At 31.7% G+C, this 18226-nt stretch overlaps 2 protein-coding genes across 2 annotated transcripts; one reads left to right on the top strand and one right to left on the bottom strand.

Annotated features, from left to right (window-relative positions):
- Positions 1 to 12011: 12011 nt before the first annotated feature.
- Positions 12012 to 12743, top strand: LOC134699334 (serine-enriched protein-like). The gene has a single exon (XM_063560945.1). It carries the CDS (start codon positions 12024 to 12026, stop codon positions 12741 to 12743), a length of 720 nt encoding a protein of 239 aa, XP_063417015.1. The 5' UTR covers positions 12012 to 12023.
- Positions 12744 to 16373: 3630 nt separating this feature from the next.
- On the bottom strand, positions 16374 to 16727 carry LOC134699333 (uncharacterized). Its single transcript, XM_063560944.1, has one exon. It carries the CDS (start codon positions 16725 to 16727, stop codon positions 16374 to 16376), a length of 354 nt encoding a protein of 117 aa, XP_063417014.1.
- Positions 16728 to 18226: the final 1499 nt, after the last annotated feature.

Genomic DNA, 18226 nt, shown 5'->3' with positions numbered 1-18226 from the left:
GTTTCTTTCCCCGTAACATAAATGTATCCGATTGTGTTTTTCTGCTTTTCGTACGTTTTATCACTAATTATAAACAAATTAACTAATATATCAAAAAATTATGCTAAAAGGAAGCAGTTAAATGTTATAGTATGTCGCCACCAGTTGTTCGAAATGTCATTTTAGCGGAAACAAATCATTTACAGAAAAGTTTAGATTTATATAAGACTTCATAAGAATTTGAAAATATATCTTACCTGTCTCACATAATTGTTGTAGTAGTCCTGTGAATTTTTAGGCAAAAGCCTAACTTGCCTTAGTAAGTATTTGTACAGCTGAACGGGTGTTTTCACATTTGACATTGGGTTGTTGGGAACCATGTGAAACAATTTGTTCGGTCTGTAATGCGCATGCGTCATTTATCTATCAATTGATAGGTTTAATTTTACTATAGACTTATATAGGACAATGATTTATATTCCCTCATTTCATAATCTAACCTTTGATTTTTTTTCTCGTCGTTGTTAAATAAAGTTAATTTGTTGTTTTAGCTTTAAATTGATGTAAAAATTATGAAAATAAGAAATTTAAAACATCCGTATTTTTTTATTCAAAAATTACTATCATAAATAACGAAATAAACCATATTTATGTATACACAAATACGGAATTTCTTGAAAACCGTGACTTATTTTTCCTAAAATAAAAAATAATATTACTATTTTTTTTTATTTCGCGTTGTTATTTTTATTAACTTAACAGATGACGGAATATAATGGTGTATTTGTCTTAAATATAACTATTGCTCTTCATCCGTATTTTTATGATAAAAAATTGTATAATAACCAAAATGTTCCCAAATATAATACGCTGTTATATAAAGGCCTAAACTGGTCCGCCGTTCTATCTATAGCTTCGCACCGATGCGAAGCTATAGATAGAACGGCGGACCAGTTTAGGCCTTTATATAACAGCGTATTATATTTGGGAACATTCAGTGTAGCGATAAGTGAACACAACAGGGGTCCAGTTTAATAAAGGCCTAGGGAAAACTTGTATCGGTATGAAATACTAGGGTTTATCTCTATAAGGTTAAAAAGACAAAAAATATTGTATTATTAAAACAAGTACAATGTATGTACAATATAAGAATAAAGAATATAGTTAGTAGAATATCCCAGGTGTTTTGTATAATAAAAAAAAATTGCATTTTTTGTTTCCATGATAGAGGATAGAATATATCATCAATGAATAATGTTAAAAGTTTAGTTTAAGCTATACAAATAAATATAAATATATATATATTTTAATATTGTTAAAAAAAAATGACGAAAGCTGCAGAAACAAATAATGACATAACACACACTAGACTGACATTTTACAGAGGTCTGGACTATGTATAATAAATTGCCGTGGATTTATGGCTTTCATAGGGTGAACTGTGGCATCTTCGTGTAGAGATATTGACAATAAACAACAATTGGATCGGTGCGTAGAAATACCGCAAAGGACTTCTTAGTGCACTCAGAACAAGAATTAAGCACTAAGAAGGTGAAAACAGTGTTTAATCAGCACAAAGAACATGTATTTAATAACGGCCATGCTTACAAACATTAAATTCAAAGTTTGATAAACAAATATTTAATAATTATGAAGTTATTCGACTTTTTAATCAGCGCGTGCCACTAAGCACGTGACTGTCGTTAATACCTTGATGTACATGGTCATCGCCAATCATCATGTTCAATCAACCTTAACAAATAAACAATTATCTTTGATCATGACTAATTGATAGGTTTATGGTAATTGTTGAATAAACGAAGATGTTCGGGCTTGGTGTATATCAAGCTTGATGAGGGAATTAATACAAAAATAATTAATTTTGTGCACAATGTTTTCTTATGAATTTCTCAAATAGAAATGGTTAAATAAACTTCTTTTGATTTCTTTCAAGAAGCCAGTTTTGAGTGATTTTGTTAGAATTTGTTGCATCTTTTATTTCACTTTATCTTTGAAAACAAACGAGTTAACATATAAAGATATATCTGGTATCTGGTAGTGTGAAAATGTGGCGTCCGTGGGGTTCAGAAAAACCCGACTACAAGAAAAAAATAGAAATACTGCAAGAGGTAATTCTTATTACTTTTACATTCGAACATAGACATATACTTAATATCTCTGATACGAAGTAATTATAGAAACAGTATAGTAGACAGAGTAAAAAGTTACGAACAGGGTTGCTTGTTCAAAATGTTCACCTTATATAAATAAGAAGATGCGGTATGAGTGCCAATGAGACAACTCTCCATCCAAGTAACAATGTATAAAAAGTTAGTAAATATTTTTTTAAATTGTCAAAACTATTACACGGCTGTATCAGATACATCATTCGATTCTAAACTGATGGAATATTTTCAAATCATCTTGGTTGCAAAGAAAATAAAGAAAATGAGCCATTTTTCACAAATCAAGAAGTCTACAACTAATTCCAACACGAAATTTAATAGAATATATTATATATTATAAATGTGTTAGCAAAGATATTTCCTTTCATCTCCGCTGTTTTCCGATTGTTATTTTTTATTAGTTAATTAATTCTTTTACCCACCTCATGCTCTATCTTAACCCTATTTCTACCAAGTTTAACCGCGTTTATAAAGAAAACGGACATCGCATAATAAAGATGTTATGTTGGTGTTATGAACGAAGAGAACATTAAGCTTTTTACGGAAAAATGAATCCGCTACATAATGTAACGTTGAATATGCTGTAAATTACAATTTTACGGGCTTCTTTTACTATTAGACTATTATTTCTCTTAACCTTCACCGTTGTTTTAGAAAATAGGTAGGCAATCTTTAACTGATGTAACACCAGTATCCTGCGAAGTTTCTATATAGTTTATTTGTTTGTCACAAATTGAACATTCCTAAATAAATATGGGTACTGTAAAACTTGAATGAAAGAAAAAACATTATTCTAGTCGTGTATACATTTACACCATGAAGTGAACTTGTTATATAATAAACTTATTTATACACCATGTTTCGTATTGCTTTACGTTCAGTGGCAACTATTTCAAACATCAAGCGAGAGAAAATATAAAGTTTTGAAAACAAAATACACGGTGCAAAATAATTGCCCCGGTATTACATAATAAAAGCATTATAGATATTCAAAACTATTGGAAATTCAAAATCACTTAATTATATTATATATCAATATACTAAATAAATAAATGATTGGGAATATGTTAAAGTAATAAAAAGTCAAGAGAATTTCAGAACGCAATTTGGTTCCGAACAATATCGCTTCATAAAGTGATTTTAATTGACTCAATGTTTGTATTATCAGTGCTGTTTTATGTAATATTTTGCTATAATATCAGTTGTAAAAATGTGTTGTTTAGAATGTTCCTTTATTTTAATAAATATTTTTTCGCGGACTTCGTAAGGTACGCCCGTGCCTTGTGCAGGGTACCTTCGTAGTTTTAAATTTTCTTTTCATATAAATATTTTTTCGCGGACTTCGTAAGGTACGCCCGTGCCTTGTGCAGGGTACCTTCGTAGTTTTAAATTTTCTTTTCATATAAATATTTTTTCGCGGACTTCGTAAGGTACGCCCGTGCCTTGTGCAGGGTACCTTCGTAGTTTTAAGTAATACAGATAAATGTTGATTTGAAGATATTTATTTAATGCAATTTTTTGTTAAAAAATAATGTATCAAATCAAAGGGTTATTTGCAAACTTTTTTAATTCATAAAGATTATTATTTATTTCCTGGATAAGAGGTCTGCCTTATCATAATTTTTTATGTGTTTATATGTATCCTACTTTTTTTTAAATTTTAACACAGCATGTTTTTTAATAGAATATGTTAAGATGTTTCATATTTTTTTAACTGAACACAACATTTCGTTTGATTTAATAGAATATGTTTATTATATATTATACTTTTTTAAATTTAAACATGTTTATATATAAATGTTATACTTCTGTTTTTTGTAATTTAAACATGTTTTATATATATATATATAGTGTATACTTCTTCTTTTTGTAATTTAAACATGTTTATATATATATAATATACTTCTGTTTCTTTTTTTATCATTGATAATTCTTTATATTTTATACCACTGTACATTGCTATATATATATGTTCTTAAAATAAATTATATGATCTATATTTTAATCTTATTTCATAAATTAACAAAGAAGATATTCTAAACATGCATATCCAAAAAAAACTTTCTCGAGAAAATATGCAGAGAAAAAAAACTTGGAAAAATATACAATTAAACAAGATTTAGATCGATTGTTATACTGAAAAACAAAACAAAAACTGTTGACTGTGATTGTTTACCTATTCAATCTAAATAACAAATTGGTCCAGCATGGATGAATGCACACAATTGTTTAATTGATTACACACTCCGCGGGTGATAATTAGGGTATTGTGGCACGTGCCGAGTCTTATATTTAAATAACTTCTTTATTACAAAAGATACAATTCTGAAAATTTAAAGTATGTATCTTTTTATTGTCTTCTTCCATACTGCGTTTTCTTTGTGCCAAAAATACTACTCTATATGGTTCTTAGTGCAAAATTTAAGTTCTGAGTGCACTAAGAAGTCCTTTGCGGTATTTCTACGGACCCCAATTGGATTAGGTAAATTGATTGCGACAAGCATATTATTTTAATAAAATATTTGTTTACGAGAACAAATTACAGTTTACCGTTGAGCATGGCTGCTTCACATCATAATCTTCGTCCAAAATCAGACATTAATTGGAGAAAACTTTGTTTTGGTGAACCACTGCCACACCAAAAGAAAAAGATACTCGAACAGAGACACACCTTACCAGAAACATATCATATCGAAAGAATCATTACCAAAAAAAGTGTTCCCGTACAGGTAATTATTATTTTTTTATATTTTTTTATTAGAATAAGCGAAACCTAAAACTACTATAACACATGCTAAAGTAGTCTCAAGCGAAACTGAGAGAATAAAGATTATCCAAAATAGTCTCTCAGGTGCTACTTAAACGACTCCGGAAAACAAAAAGTCATTTATAAAGAGTTTTGCTACTTTGTCGTTCTTAATTCAGATTTTCTGTATACATGTATTAATCAAGAATATAATGATATATAGGAACATACACTTTAATAAGAAATATCTTTATAATATGTCTTCTTTAAACAGATTATACATACGCAAAGCATGTATATTAAAATTGGCAATCTAATTAAGAAAAATCCGTGCATTTTTTAATACTAGTACATGTTTGTTTTGAACTATCTATTCTAAGTTTCATGGATAAATATATATATATAAATAAATAAGATGAATAGCTTTTATTAAAGCTGATATTTATTAATTCGAACTAATTAGATAATCGTCCATTTATCTTATTTAGCAATGTATGCATATAATGAAATAAAAAATATAATTCTATATGGATTAGGCCCAAGACCACAATTAATGACCCCACTTTTCGTTGTTCACGAATATAGTTCCCTTTAATTATAGTGTATTTTTTCTTTATTTTTTTTCTTTCCCTTTCTCATTCATTTCTTAGCTTTTCTGGGGTGGGAATGAAAGAAGAGAGCTGAAATAAACTTTTGGATGTTTTATTTTAACTGATTTTAATAAGGAAAGAGTGATTAGGCCAGGTGCAAAAAGGTTATATTTACACTTTTCGGAACATCTCTTGACTTGCCTATAGGGGTATGGATGTGTATTGGCCAAATTTGTATGATGTAAACATGCAATTTTTCTGAAAATTGCATATGTTTTGGGACTTGAACTGTACATTACTCACACAAAAAATCAGACAAAAAGAACAGTTCAATTTTTTTTAATGCGACAAAACGTTATAAAGAAATGATAGTAGAATTAATTGTGGTCTCGGGCCATTAAAGTGCAAAACACATTTCTATAGATACGTGTACATGTATCAAACATATACCGGGTAGAACTCAGATTGTTCGCCGCAGGGAGTGATGCGTGTAAAAGTTATTTATTTGTCACATTGTTGTGAAGATATTCGTTTTATATTTCTGATAAATAGGCATGACCCCGAGGTGTAACTAATCAATTATGTAAATTACATGCAGTGTCTGAATATTTTTGTTAAAATCTACTGGAATTAAAATATTAAATATGTGCATTTGACTTTTCGAACAAACAATGATCACCTAAGTAATCGTCTGCTGCATGGTGCTATTATGGATGAAGAAATCGATTTTGTCTTTTTTATTTCCATTCAAAAATAATTTAGATATGTTGGTTTTTTTTCCCCTATTTTTCATCTTGACAAAATTTGTGATATTTTCTCGAACTGTTAATAATTGTTTTTGTACCGGCAAAATTGTATTTGAATTGAAAATTTTGAATATTAACACAATCAGCAAGCCTGGGGCTAGCTTTTCAAAATATTATTAATTGACCAATATAAACAAGAAGATGTGGTATAATTGCAAATGAGACTGACAACTCTCAAAAAGAGCCCAAACGACAAAGAAATTAACAACAATAGATCAACATACGGCCTTCAATATTGAGCAAAATATTAACCGCATATTCACCTATAAAAGGCCCCGAAATTACAAATGTAAAACATTTAGAAACTAGAAAACTAACACCATAATTTATGTACAAAAATTAACGAAAAACAAATATGTTACACATCAACAAACTAAGTATATTTAATTTTATTCCGAAGAACTATGAAGATGTGGTTCGATTGCCTAAGAGTCTGACCTGAACAATAGAAAGTCCTGACATGACGAAAGGAAAAATAATTCGATCGAGAATACCAATATGTTAAACAGAGAACTGCAAAAGCATGTATTTTCTATACAGAAATCAAAACCAACTGTTGTCTGCTTTATGGTCGGGTTGTTGTCTCTCTGACAAATTCCCGATTTTCTCTCCCAATTTCAGAATTACGAGCGCCTTCATTTTCGCACTCTCAGGAGCTATTATCAGGTCTTCTTGCTTCTTATTTAAGCTTGTGTTACATATATTTGGATTTTTGACAGTATTGGTCTCAATTTCTCCGGATATTCTGTGTTTTTTCTCTGTCTATAAGATTTAAGTACACAACACATCGTTCATCAAAGAGAATATTAACGTGAAACGATTTGTTGTTACATTGAGGGTAACATATGTTATGCAAGTTCAGGACGAGTATAACATAAAAAAAACACATAAAAAAAGGACTTCTCGCTAGGTTTTATTGTAGACCCATTGCATGGTGGCCTTTGGCTGTTATCTGCTCTGTATATATTATATAGTCGGGTTGTTGTCCCATATCATTTGTTCTAAAGTCAAGTTAGTTATTTACTATGATACTTCTTCGACATCTTTCTTTCAACCATGCAAGAGCTGGTAAATATCGCGAAATATATAAGTCGATACCCTACAGTACAGACAAACTTTTCAAGAAGGATTCAGAGATTTGAAAAATATCAAATACTTTTTTGTGATGAAACACGCACTTTTATATAACGATAAAAATTACCAGATTACACATTATAATATGATTAAACCATGTAAAATAAACACTAAAATATGTCATATGATTGCGACAACTCTTGATCAAAGACATCAACTGGAAGCTATAAATGCTCGTTATGTTACAAAACTTTATCTAGTGTAAAACAAAGCAGACGGGGAAAATCAACTGCAAAAATAATGCAATCACATAACACTTTAAAAACAACAAAAAGAAGTCCAGATAAGGCTTGTGTTAATATCATGCGTTATCCGATAATCATTAATGTGCGAACTCGACATGTGCTCGGCTTATATCAAGCATTTTCGCTAGATTTGCCTCCCTTGATATTATAACAGAGTTACGTCCCTTTGAGAAGTACGAGTTATTTCCCCTAACCGAACTAATAGTTCAGTATGTTTACAGAGGGATACAATAAGAGTTAGACCGAAGCCGGAGGTGACACCAGAAAACGGGATAAATAGGGGATAAATATCATAAGAAATAATTTTTTTCATACTTTACTTGTCACGGTTTCACAAATTTTTCATATTGATGGCTTTTCTAGCTTTAAGTGATTGTTGTTCTATAAGTTTTGATATTATTTACTTACATGGTCACATTTGTTTATCAAGATTAAAGTAGGTCTTTACTCTGGTAGGTCTATATTATACTGCTATAGCTTGATATTCGGTCTCCGCATTGTTGAATACACAACTATGATATATCATGAGTTGCTAAAATCTATATAATTTTGTCGCTTGTAGATAGTTGTCTTATTCCAGTCATGCAACATCTCTTTGTTTCATATTCAAGATATTCTACATTTTTTAATTGACTTTTTCACGGTTATCCGATATCGACTGCTTGTCTTCTATCCACCAGGTTCTAGGCTTTATTAACATAAACTTTGTATTATGAGCCAATCTTCAGCTGATATATATATTTTCCATGGCAGTGTATTCGTGCAGTTCGTTTATTATAATTCATACAGTATAGAATAGAATAGAATATAATAGAATATTTTTATTTCCCAAATTACAGGGCCCATAAAGGGCATAAAATCAGATACAATTGATTTACATAATTAGTAACAACAGCAACAGCAATAATAGTATACATACGCCTAAAGATCTTTCAGACTAGCATACCTGTATACATATTCAATTTAAGGCCATGACCAGGGTTCCGTGATATTTTTAGTCATGATGAGTCAGTGGTGAGGAAATGCAGTATGAAAAAGAAGGGTGAGACTAGGAGGCAAACGTCTGACATTTAGTGGCAACAAAACTTTCGTACATATGATAATAGTCTAGAAATTAGCCAGTGTTATCTTTCGTTATCATTTTTTATACTCAACTAAAGTAAACTATTAGATGATCATTACAAGTATATAGAAAAGAAGATGTGGTTTGATTGCCAATGAGACAACTATCCACAAAAGACCAAAATGAAACAAACATTAACAACTATAGGTCACCGTACGGCCTTCAACAATGAGCAAAGTCCATACCGCATAGTCAGCTGTAAAAGGCCCCGATAAAACAATGTAAAACAATTCAAACGAGAAACTAACGGCCTTATTTATGCATGTCCGTCAGACTTGATTCACCTTACCTTGACCTCATTTTAGATATGGTCTGTTCGTGATTATGGCCATTTTTGAGATAATGTATATGCATTAGGGCAACTGCATTCTGTGTGTAGAATGCCGGTTGCAAGGAGTACATGTCGTCTGGCAGGATTCACAAGATCATGACTTTATTTTCATAGCTCATTAGTCATATTGGTCAACGTTTAAAAAGTTATAAAAGGTACCTAGATTATCATTTTTAAAATACGCCAGATGCGCGTTTCGTCTACATTGCCGGCGTCACACATTGGCGTATAGACCGGCGTGCACCAGACGTAGAGAGAAAATTTACTTAGTCCGTATACTTTATTGCACGCCAGAGGAACGCTAAGGCGCTAATCAATCGTTAAACGCACGTTGCATAAGTTTGAAGTACGTCGAAATTAAAAGATAAACGCTTGGTGAACGCTATAACTCCAGGATTTTTTATGCAGCTTCAAAATTTTTATCTAGCTCAAGCGTTTGTCAAGCGTATACCTCTACGCTACAAGAGCGTTGAAAAGGCTACAGACAAATTTGAGACACGTTAAGGGCACGTTGCATACGTTTCATCGACTTTTATTAAAACGTATGCCGTTGTGTTTGTAACAAACAACCCATAATTAAGGTGGTATGGGAGTCTAAAAGAAAAATGATAGAATTTGCTCATACTTTGCCAAAACATAGTATCTATTGATATATGTTAAAAAATATATTAAAATGATAGGTCACAGTGCATTTTCTCAAGCTACAGGTCGTGACAAAATGACATATTTTGTATGGATTATACAGGAAAAACACCATTTTGTGATTAGAAACTAAACAAAATGATAGAATTATTAAATACTTAAGGAAAAGATAGCTTTCAAACAATGCTTTGAGAATATCAAAGAAAATATAGGGTCACCGTACGTTATTCCGGCTAAAATACAAAATAGGAAAATTCCATACAGAATCCTTCAGAAAATGCACTGTTTTAGAGTTACCTCCCCTTAAAATGCTAATTTGATTTTTTTTTCTAAAATAACCAAAAATAATCAGCTTTTGCAAAAATATTATTATTTATAAGTCATATTCTCATAAATTGGTTCTTTGAAATGAAAATTCACATTAAATATCTGCATTCCTGCATCAAATTTTGCTAACTTAATAGGAAATCTGGACTTTTGGTTCTCTGTTTTTTACAATCCAAGATGGAGGAAGACACCCATACCACCTTAAACGTCCCATACACGCCTAAAGTACGGATTATCGTCCAGGCAGATACGACCGAGACGCGTCTCAAATACGTTCAGGGTACGATTTCTCCTTTGTAGCGTACATTCCGTCTACGTTAGACAAACGTCATACGCCACTATGCGTTACTTGAACGCCCGCCTCGGATACACGCTTATGTACGCTTCTCGAACGCCCAATACACGCGTAAAGCTCGGTGTACACACGATACAGATATGATTGACAAGTACCTGAATGCATCCACAATTACTAGCATATTGGCAACGTACATGCTTTTTTACCACCTCCGATGTACATGCTATACGCTGATAAGTGACGCCGGTATAAGACTCATTAGTAACGCTCAGATCAAAATAGTTAAAAAGCCAAACAAGTACAAAGTTGGTCAATTTTTAAGCATTCGTGATTAGATCAGTTTCTCGTATACTATTAGCAATAGGACAATTAACTTTATCCGTTGTACAGAATGATTGTAGATGTTAATGTCCGTCTGGCAGTGTTAATCTTACCATGACCTCATTTTCATAACTCATTAGTCAAATGTTTTCATGGTTAGGCCTGTTTGTCAGATGCTTTTCGAAAAAAACAATATAGATTTGGTATATAGTATTCGATTTAATTAAGCCATTTTCTCGATATTTTATATTGTGTCTTTATATGATCAAGTTGCAATGTTACACTTCTGTCTCAAACGCTTAAACCTGTTGCATATGTTTGCACCCCTCCGAAGTCAGGAAACTGTTGTTGAGTGGTTGTCGTTTGTTGGTGTGGTTTATATGCTTTTCTAGTTTCTTGTTTTTATAAAGATTAATCGATTTCGGAAATCCCGTTTGAAATTTTGTAAGCAACAAGACATGCATATTATATTAAGATATGGAATTTATATCACATTCATTATTCTCATTAAGTAATTAACAAAAAAATCGAAATTAATTTACAATAAATTTTATACAAATAGAAGTGTACATGAAAATTCAAACAAATGATTTATTTATTGTTATTTGCTATGAGAAAAATAGTCGGCTTCCATAAATAATTTTAAACTGTGATTGATTTTTAAAACTATACTATTCAATCTTCCATTTGACATCATTGTGTATGAAAATTGTTCAGGGATATTTTGTTTAAATGAGTCACTTATTTCAATACAATGATAGAGGAATCAGTCTCAGAGGGGGGGATCTAATTCTTTAGTTTTAAGAGGGAAACCATGGATGTAACTAAAAAAAAAATTGCACAAGGTTTCCTGCTTACATGATGATTTAATCACTGAAGTTTAAGCAAAAATCAATTATTTTGATAAATCACTATAATACAGCACTCTGCATGATTCTTAGGTGGACTGGTACTTAATTACAAAACTATCAATCAGATTCGCTCATATTGTTTTCATCATATTAAATTATAACAGGATTAATCAAATAAGCTTTACAAACTAATCAACCTGTTAATTGGATTAATTCAATACATTGATGACCCCAAGCCATAGACAAGCCAACAACTTTGTGGAAATGAGAATTGACAGAAATGTCTCCATGTCTCAATTTATATGCCATTTTATGCTACTTGTCAAAATGGAGCATTTCATTTCATAAAATGTCATGAATATAAATACAGTAATTTGAAAGGTCATATCATTTCAAAACTATATCTTAAACTTTAAAAACTAATAATAAGTCTTATACAACTACAAAATGGATAGATGTGAATCCACTCTGGCTTTAATGGACTTTGTACAAGTGGAGCAGGATAACTATTCATCTGGTTATGAATCCACACCTTCAGATTCAGAGTCATCTACGCAAACCCAGAAATCACAATATGACACATTGGTTCCAACCAGCTACAACAGGGACCCAGTCAAAATCAAAGAAAAGATGAGTTACAGAAATACACAAGCTCTGACAGAACAACTGAAGGTCATCTCGTCCATACCAGAACTTTGTGATGTCACATTTGAAGTTGGACCAGAAAATGTCAAAGTTCATGGTGTCAAGGCCATCTTGGGAACAAGAAGCAGGGTGCTGTACAATCTCATTTTAAAGAAACAAAGGGAAGCTGAATTTCAGAGTAAAGCTGACAAAAAAGGAAAGCAAAAGAAAACTACAATAAAATCTGACAAAGTTACTATTGTTGTGAAGAAGTATGAACCAGAGGACTTCAAAAAGATAATTCAGTTCATACACAGTGGTTCTGTGGATATCAACAGTTCATGTGTAGTTGGACTTTTATGTGGAGCATCACAGTTTGGTCTGGATGACCTTGAAAGAGCATGCTGGGACTTTGTCAACTATTCTGTTAATAAACGGACCATCTCAAATATTATACCATCTGCCAAGAGATACAGTCATCATAAAACTGGACAAAGACTCTTGGAGAAGATATTTAGTAAAACACAACATGTTGAATTATAAATAGATATAGAAAGATGTGGTGTGATAAATGACTATATAAATAAGTGCTTAATTCTATTATTACTATTAGTGCTATGATATGTTATTAATTGATAAATAAGTGAATAAAATATATAGAAAAAAAATCTGTTTTTATTTGTGATGACCAATGGTGATAACAATCTAGCCTACTGAAATAGTCGGTTTCTGTATAGCTTTTATCACATGATTTGTTCAGTTATTGTGGCTAAACCACGACCGAGTAAGTGTTCGAGTTATAGTAAAAGTTAGTCAGGGTTCAAGTCAAAGTTTCGGAGTTCAAGTTTGAGTTAAAGTATGAACAATGCTTCCAATTCCAGTTTGAGCCAAATTTAGAGATAAAGTTTGAGCTGTGTTTCGATTCAATTAAACTTCGAGCTGTTTTTCGATTTGAACTTCGAACTGTGCTTCTATTCAAACTTTGAATGTTATGAGTTTGAGTTCTAGTTTAACATTCAGTTTAAATCGGAGTTACAATGTTTTATGAGATTCTGATAGAAGACATTTATGAGGCGACATTGATATTTTGTTGAACTATGATCAAAATAAAAACGTAATAAAATGCTCCAGCAGGGCACAACTTGATACGACTACAGAGATCGGACCCTGAACAGTGGCGGCAAGTATGGACACAACATCCAAGCTCGGTACAGCTCTGAATTTTGATTGTGATAAAATAATTGACACAGCATGGGTTTCTGAAACAGAATAAATGTGGTATAAAAACTTTTTTTAAATTGAACATGAACGCTTTATTGTCTAATACATGTATCCAATAAAAAAGAACTTAATACACGGTTAGATTCAGCATATCAAAGAACCCCATATATTCATTTTTTGATAAAATCAAACAAAATTTAATTTTAGGTCCCCGATTTGGACCAACATGAAAACTGGGTTCATAATCAAAAATCTTAATACATGTTTAGATTCAGCATATCAAAGAGCCACAAAAAAATCATTTTTTGTTAAAAAAAATTTCTTTATTTTGAACCTTAATGTAGACCAATTTGAAAACAGGACCAAAAATAAAATAATCTAAATACACTGTTAGATTCGGTATATCAAAGAACCACAATACAAGTAACTCAATTTTTGATGAAATCAAACGAAGTTTAATTTTGGACCCGTTGGGCCTCAATGTGCACCAATTAAAAACGAATCCCAAAATTCAAAATCTTAATACACGATTTGCAGCATACCAAAAACCCCATATATTCAATTTTTGTTGAACTTAAACAAATTTTAATTTTTGACCCCGATTTGGACCAACTTAAAACAAGAATGTGTCCAAAGTACACGAATGTCCCACTGGCACTATCATTTTCCATGTGCCATGGACCGTTAAAATGGGTCAAAAGTCTAATTCGGCTTTACAATTAGAAAGATCATATCATAAGCATCAAGTGTACTAAGTTGCAGGTTGATTGGACTTCAGTTTCATCAAAACTACCTTGACCAAAAACTTGAACATGCAGACGAACGAACGAACGGATCCACAGACCAGAAAACATAATGCCCCTCTACTATCGTAGGTGGGGAATAAAAAAGGCCCCACACTTAAAAAAGCTAAATGCATGTTTAGATTCAGCATATCAAAGAACCCCATGAATTCAATTCTGTTTAAAAATTCAATCTAAGTTTAATTTTGGGCCCTTATGACCTCAATGTGAACCAATATTAAAAACAAGGGCCCAAAATCTTTTGATACACGGTTCAATTCAGCACATTAAAGAACCTCAGAATAAAACCAAATAAATTGGTCATGAAATAAGCAATGTATACAAAGTATGAGAAAAATCTGGTTTCGGACCTTTTCTGACCCACAACTCCAAAACAGTTAGGGCCATAACCCCCAAAATCAATCCCAATCTTCCTTTTGGGGTATGGGACTGTGTGGTACAATGTCAGAAAGATCCATACACAAATTATTGTCTGGAAACTAGAAACATGCTTATTTGGACCCTGTTTAGACACTTTATTCCTTAACTATTTGGACCATAACCCAAAAAATCAATCCTGACCTACCATTTTGTGGTTTCTAAAAAAAAGAAAGTAAAATCACAAAAGTACTGAACTCAGAGGAAAATCAAATTGAAAAGTACTTAATCACATGGCAAAATCAAATGACAAAACACATCAAAAACGAATAAACAACAACTGTCATATTCCTGACTTGGTACAGGCATTTTCAAATGTAGAAAATTGTGGATTAAACCTGGTTTTATAGCTCTAAACCTCTAACTGTGTTGACAGTCTCATCAAATTCCGTTATATTTACAATGATGCGTGAACTAAACAGACATAATAAATAAAATAATCAAAATATGAGTACAGCAGTCATCATCGGCGTGTAACAATTTTAAAAGGAACAATTTAACATGCAGAACACAAAAACATCTATCTACAAACACATTCATTGTGTTAAAATTACATAGATATCATTCACTTAAACTTAAGTTATTGTCCGGAAACTAAGTGTCTTAGGACGATGCGGACGAGGACGACGATGGGATACCAATATACGACCGCAAAAATTGTTTATCCTGTTTTAACTTCTCTCTTTTTTTTTTTTATCTCGTCCTGAACATGCATGAAATATGCATGAAATATTTGCCACTGGACGTAAAGCAACCAACAACCAATCAATGTTTTAGCTTTGGAAACTAATTTATCTCAGAACAAAAGTACCTCTTGGTGGCTCTATTTGACCTCTCTTTTCCTTAGAAATTTAATGTATTATGAAATACGAACTCAAATGAAATAACTCTGATTTAAACTGAAAGTTAAACTCGAACTCAAACTCAAACTCATAACTCGCATTCAAAGTTTAAATCGATGCACAGCTCGAAGTTAAAATCGAAACACATCTCGAAGTTTAAATCGAAACACAGCTCAAACTTTATCTCTAAATTTGGCTCAAACTGGAACTCGAGGCATTGTTCATGCTTTAACTCAAACTTGAACTCGAACTTTGACTTGCACCCTGACTAACTTTTACTGTAACTCGAACACTTACTCGGTCGTGGTTTAGCCACAATAACTGAACAAATCATGTGATAAAAGCTATACAGAAACAGACTATTTCAGTAGGCTAGATTGTTATCACCATTGGTCATCACAAATAAAAACAGATTTTTTTTCTATATATTTTATTTACTTATTTATCAATTAATAACATATCATAGCACTAATAGTAATAATAGAATTAAGCACTTATTTATATAGTCATTTATCACACCACATCTTCCTATATCTATTTATAATTCAACATGTTGTGTTTTACTAAATATCTTCTCCAAGAGTCTTTGTCCAGTTTTATGATGACTGTATCTCTTGGCAGATGGTATAATCTTTAAGATGGTCCCTTTATTAACAGAATAGTTGACAAAGTCCCAGCATGCTCTTTCAAGGTCATCCAGACCAAACTGTGATGCTCCACATAAAAGTCCAACTACACATGAACTGTTGATGTCCACAGAACCACTGTGTATGAACTGAATTATCTTTTTGAAGTCCTCTGGTTCATACTTCTTCACAACAATAGTAACTTTGTCAGATTTTATTGTAGTTTTCTTTTGCTTTCCTTTTTTGTCAGCTTTACTCTGAAATTCAGCTTCCTTTTGTTTCTTTAAAATGAGATTTTCTTGTTCCCAAGATGGCCTTGACACCATGAACTTTGACATTTTCTGGTCCAACTTCAAATGTGACATCACAAAGTTCTGGTATGGACGAGATGACCTTCAGTTGTTCTGTCAGAGCTTGTGTATTTCTGTAACTCATCTTTTCTTTGATTTTGACTGGGTCCCTGTTGTAGCTGGTTGGTAAAAATGTGTCATATTGCGATTTCTGGGTTGGTGTAGATGACTCCGAGTCTGATGGTGTGGATTCATAACCAGATGAATAGTCATTCTGCTCAACTTGTTCAAAGTCTATTAAAGCCAGAGTGGATTCACATCTATCCATTTTGTAGTTGTATAAGACTTATTATTAGTTTTTAAAGTTTAAGATATAATTTGAAATGAAATGAACTTTCAAATTACTGTATTTATATACATGACATTTTATGAAATGAAATGCTCCATTTTGACAAGAAGCATAAAATGGCATATAAATTGAGACATGGAGACATTTCTGTCAATTCTCAGTTCCATGGAGTTGTTGGCTTGTCTGTGGCTTGGGGTCATTAATGTATTCAATTAACAGGTTGATTAGTTAGTAAAGCTAATTTGATAAATCCTGTTGTAATCTAACCAGGTGAAAACAATATGAGCAAATCTGAATGATAGTTTTGTAATTAAATCAATATCATTGAATTCATTTCTGGAAGGTGACATTTAAAAATATTATTTTTCCTAACAAAAATAACAAAATAGGTATCAGTTATTTGAATTTTTAAGTCAACTTTTATTTGGATTAATTTGCCTGTATCAATTTTTTTTTTTATTAACTTACTTACATTGAATGTGATTAATTCCATATTTATAGATTTCCGTTGAGATGACCAATGATAATCTGTTTATCACTATTTTACCTATGACGACGTTGTCAATTTCATGCCAATTTTATAACAACACCACATGCCTGCTTGGTTTCTAGCAATAATTTCCCATCTCAAGCGAGTAGCATGGTATGAAAAATTATCACAAAAAAAAGATCAAAGGAAAAATGCACAAAATAGCGATAATATAATATAATGTTTGTCTTGATGTGAGCATCTTAGAATTTAGTAAATAAGATAAATTCTAACTAAGTCAACTGGAGATAAATTCAAAAATGAATTGTGAATAATGTGAAGTAAAACTACATACATCTGCAACCACATTAAAAAGTCAAAGAAAATCCAGTTTTTTTTATTTATTTCTTATGTCCATATTCTTTAGAATCAGAATATCAAACATGTATTATTTTATGAGTTGAAGACTTCTTATTTTGTGCTGTAATAGAATAAGTGAGTGTTGGTCTGACAAATAAGTTTGACCCCACATTTTTGTGTGCCTGTTTCTAAGTAAGTTGCCTGTTATCCACAGGTTTCCTAATAATGCTTTTGTTTTGTCATAAATCAAGCCATCAATTTGTCTTCTGATTTATTTAATATTTTGTTATTCAGGGGCCTTTCTACATCCATTATATATAGTGTATGTGTTTTGCTTATTGTTGAAGGCAATCACCTGTAGCTGTCAATGCCCTGATCATTTGGTTTCTGGTGGATAGTTGACTTATTGACAGTCACATCACATCTTCTTATTTTTATGCCCAACCTAGGATAGAAGAGGGGCATTAAGTTTTCTGGTCTGTGCATCTGTTCGTCCATTTGTTCATCTGTCTAGTTTCAGGTTAAAGTTTTTGGTCGAGGTAGTTTTTTATGAAGTTGAATTCAAATCAACCTGAAACTTAGTACATGGATCTAAATTTGTTTACTAAACAAATGAAGACAAACTATGAATGGAAGATAATAATTCACA

This window comes from Mytilus trossulus, unplaced genomic scaffold, assembly GCF_036588685.1.
Source record: "Mytilus trossulus isolate FHL-02 unplaced genomic scaffold, PNRI_Mtr1.1.1.hap1 h1tg000050l__unscaffolded, whole genome shotgun sequence".
Taxonomy (NCBI): domain Eukaryota; kingdom Metazoa; phylum Mollusca; class Bivalvia; order Mytilida; family Mytilidae; genus Mytilus; species Mytilus trossulus.
The sequence above is the reverse complement of the archived record's forward strand: the minus strand, read 5'-3'. Positions and strand labels throughout refer to the sequence as shown.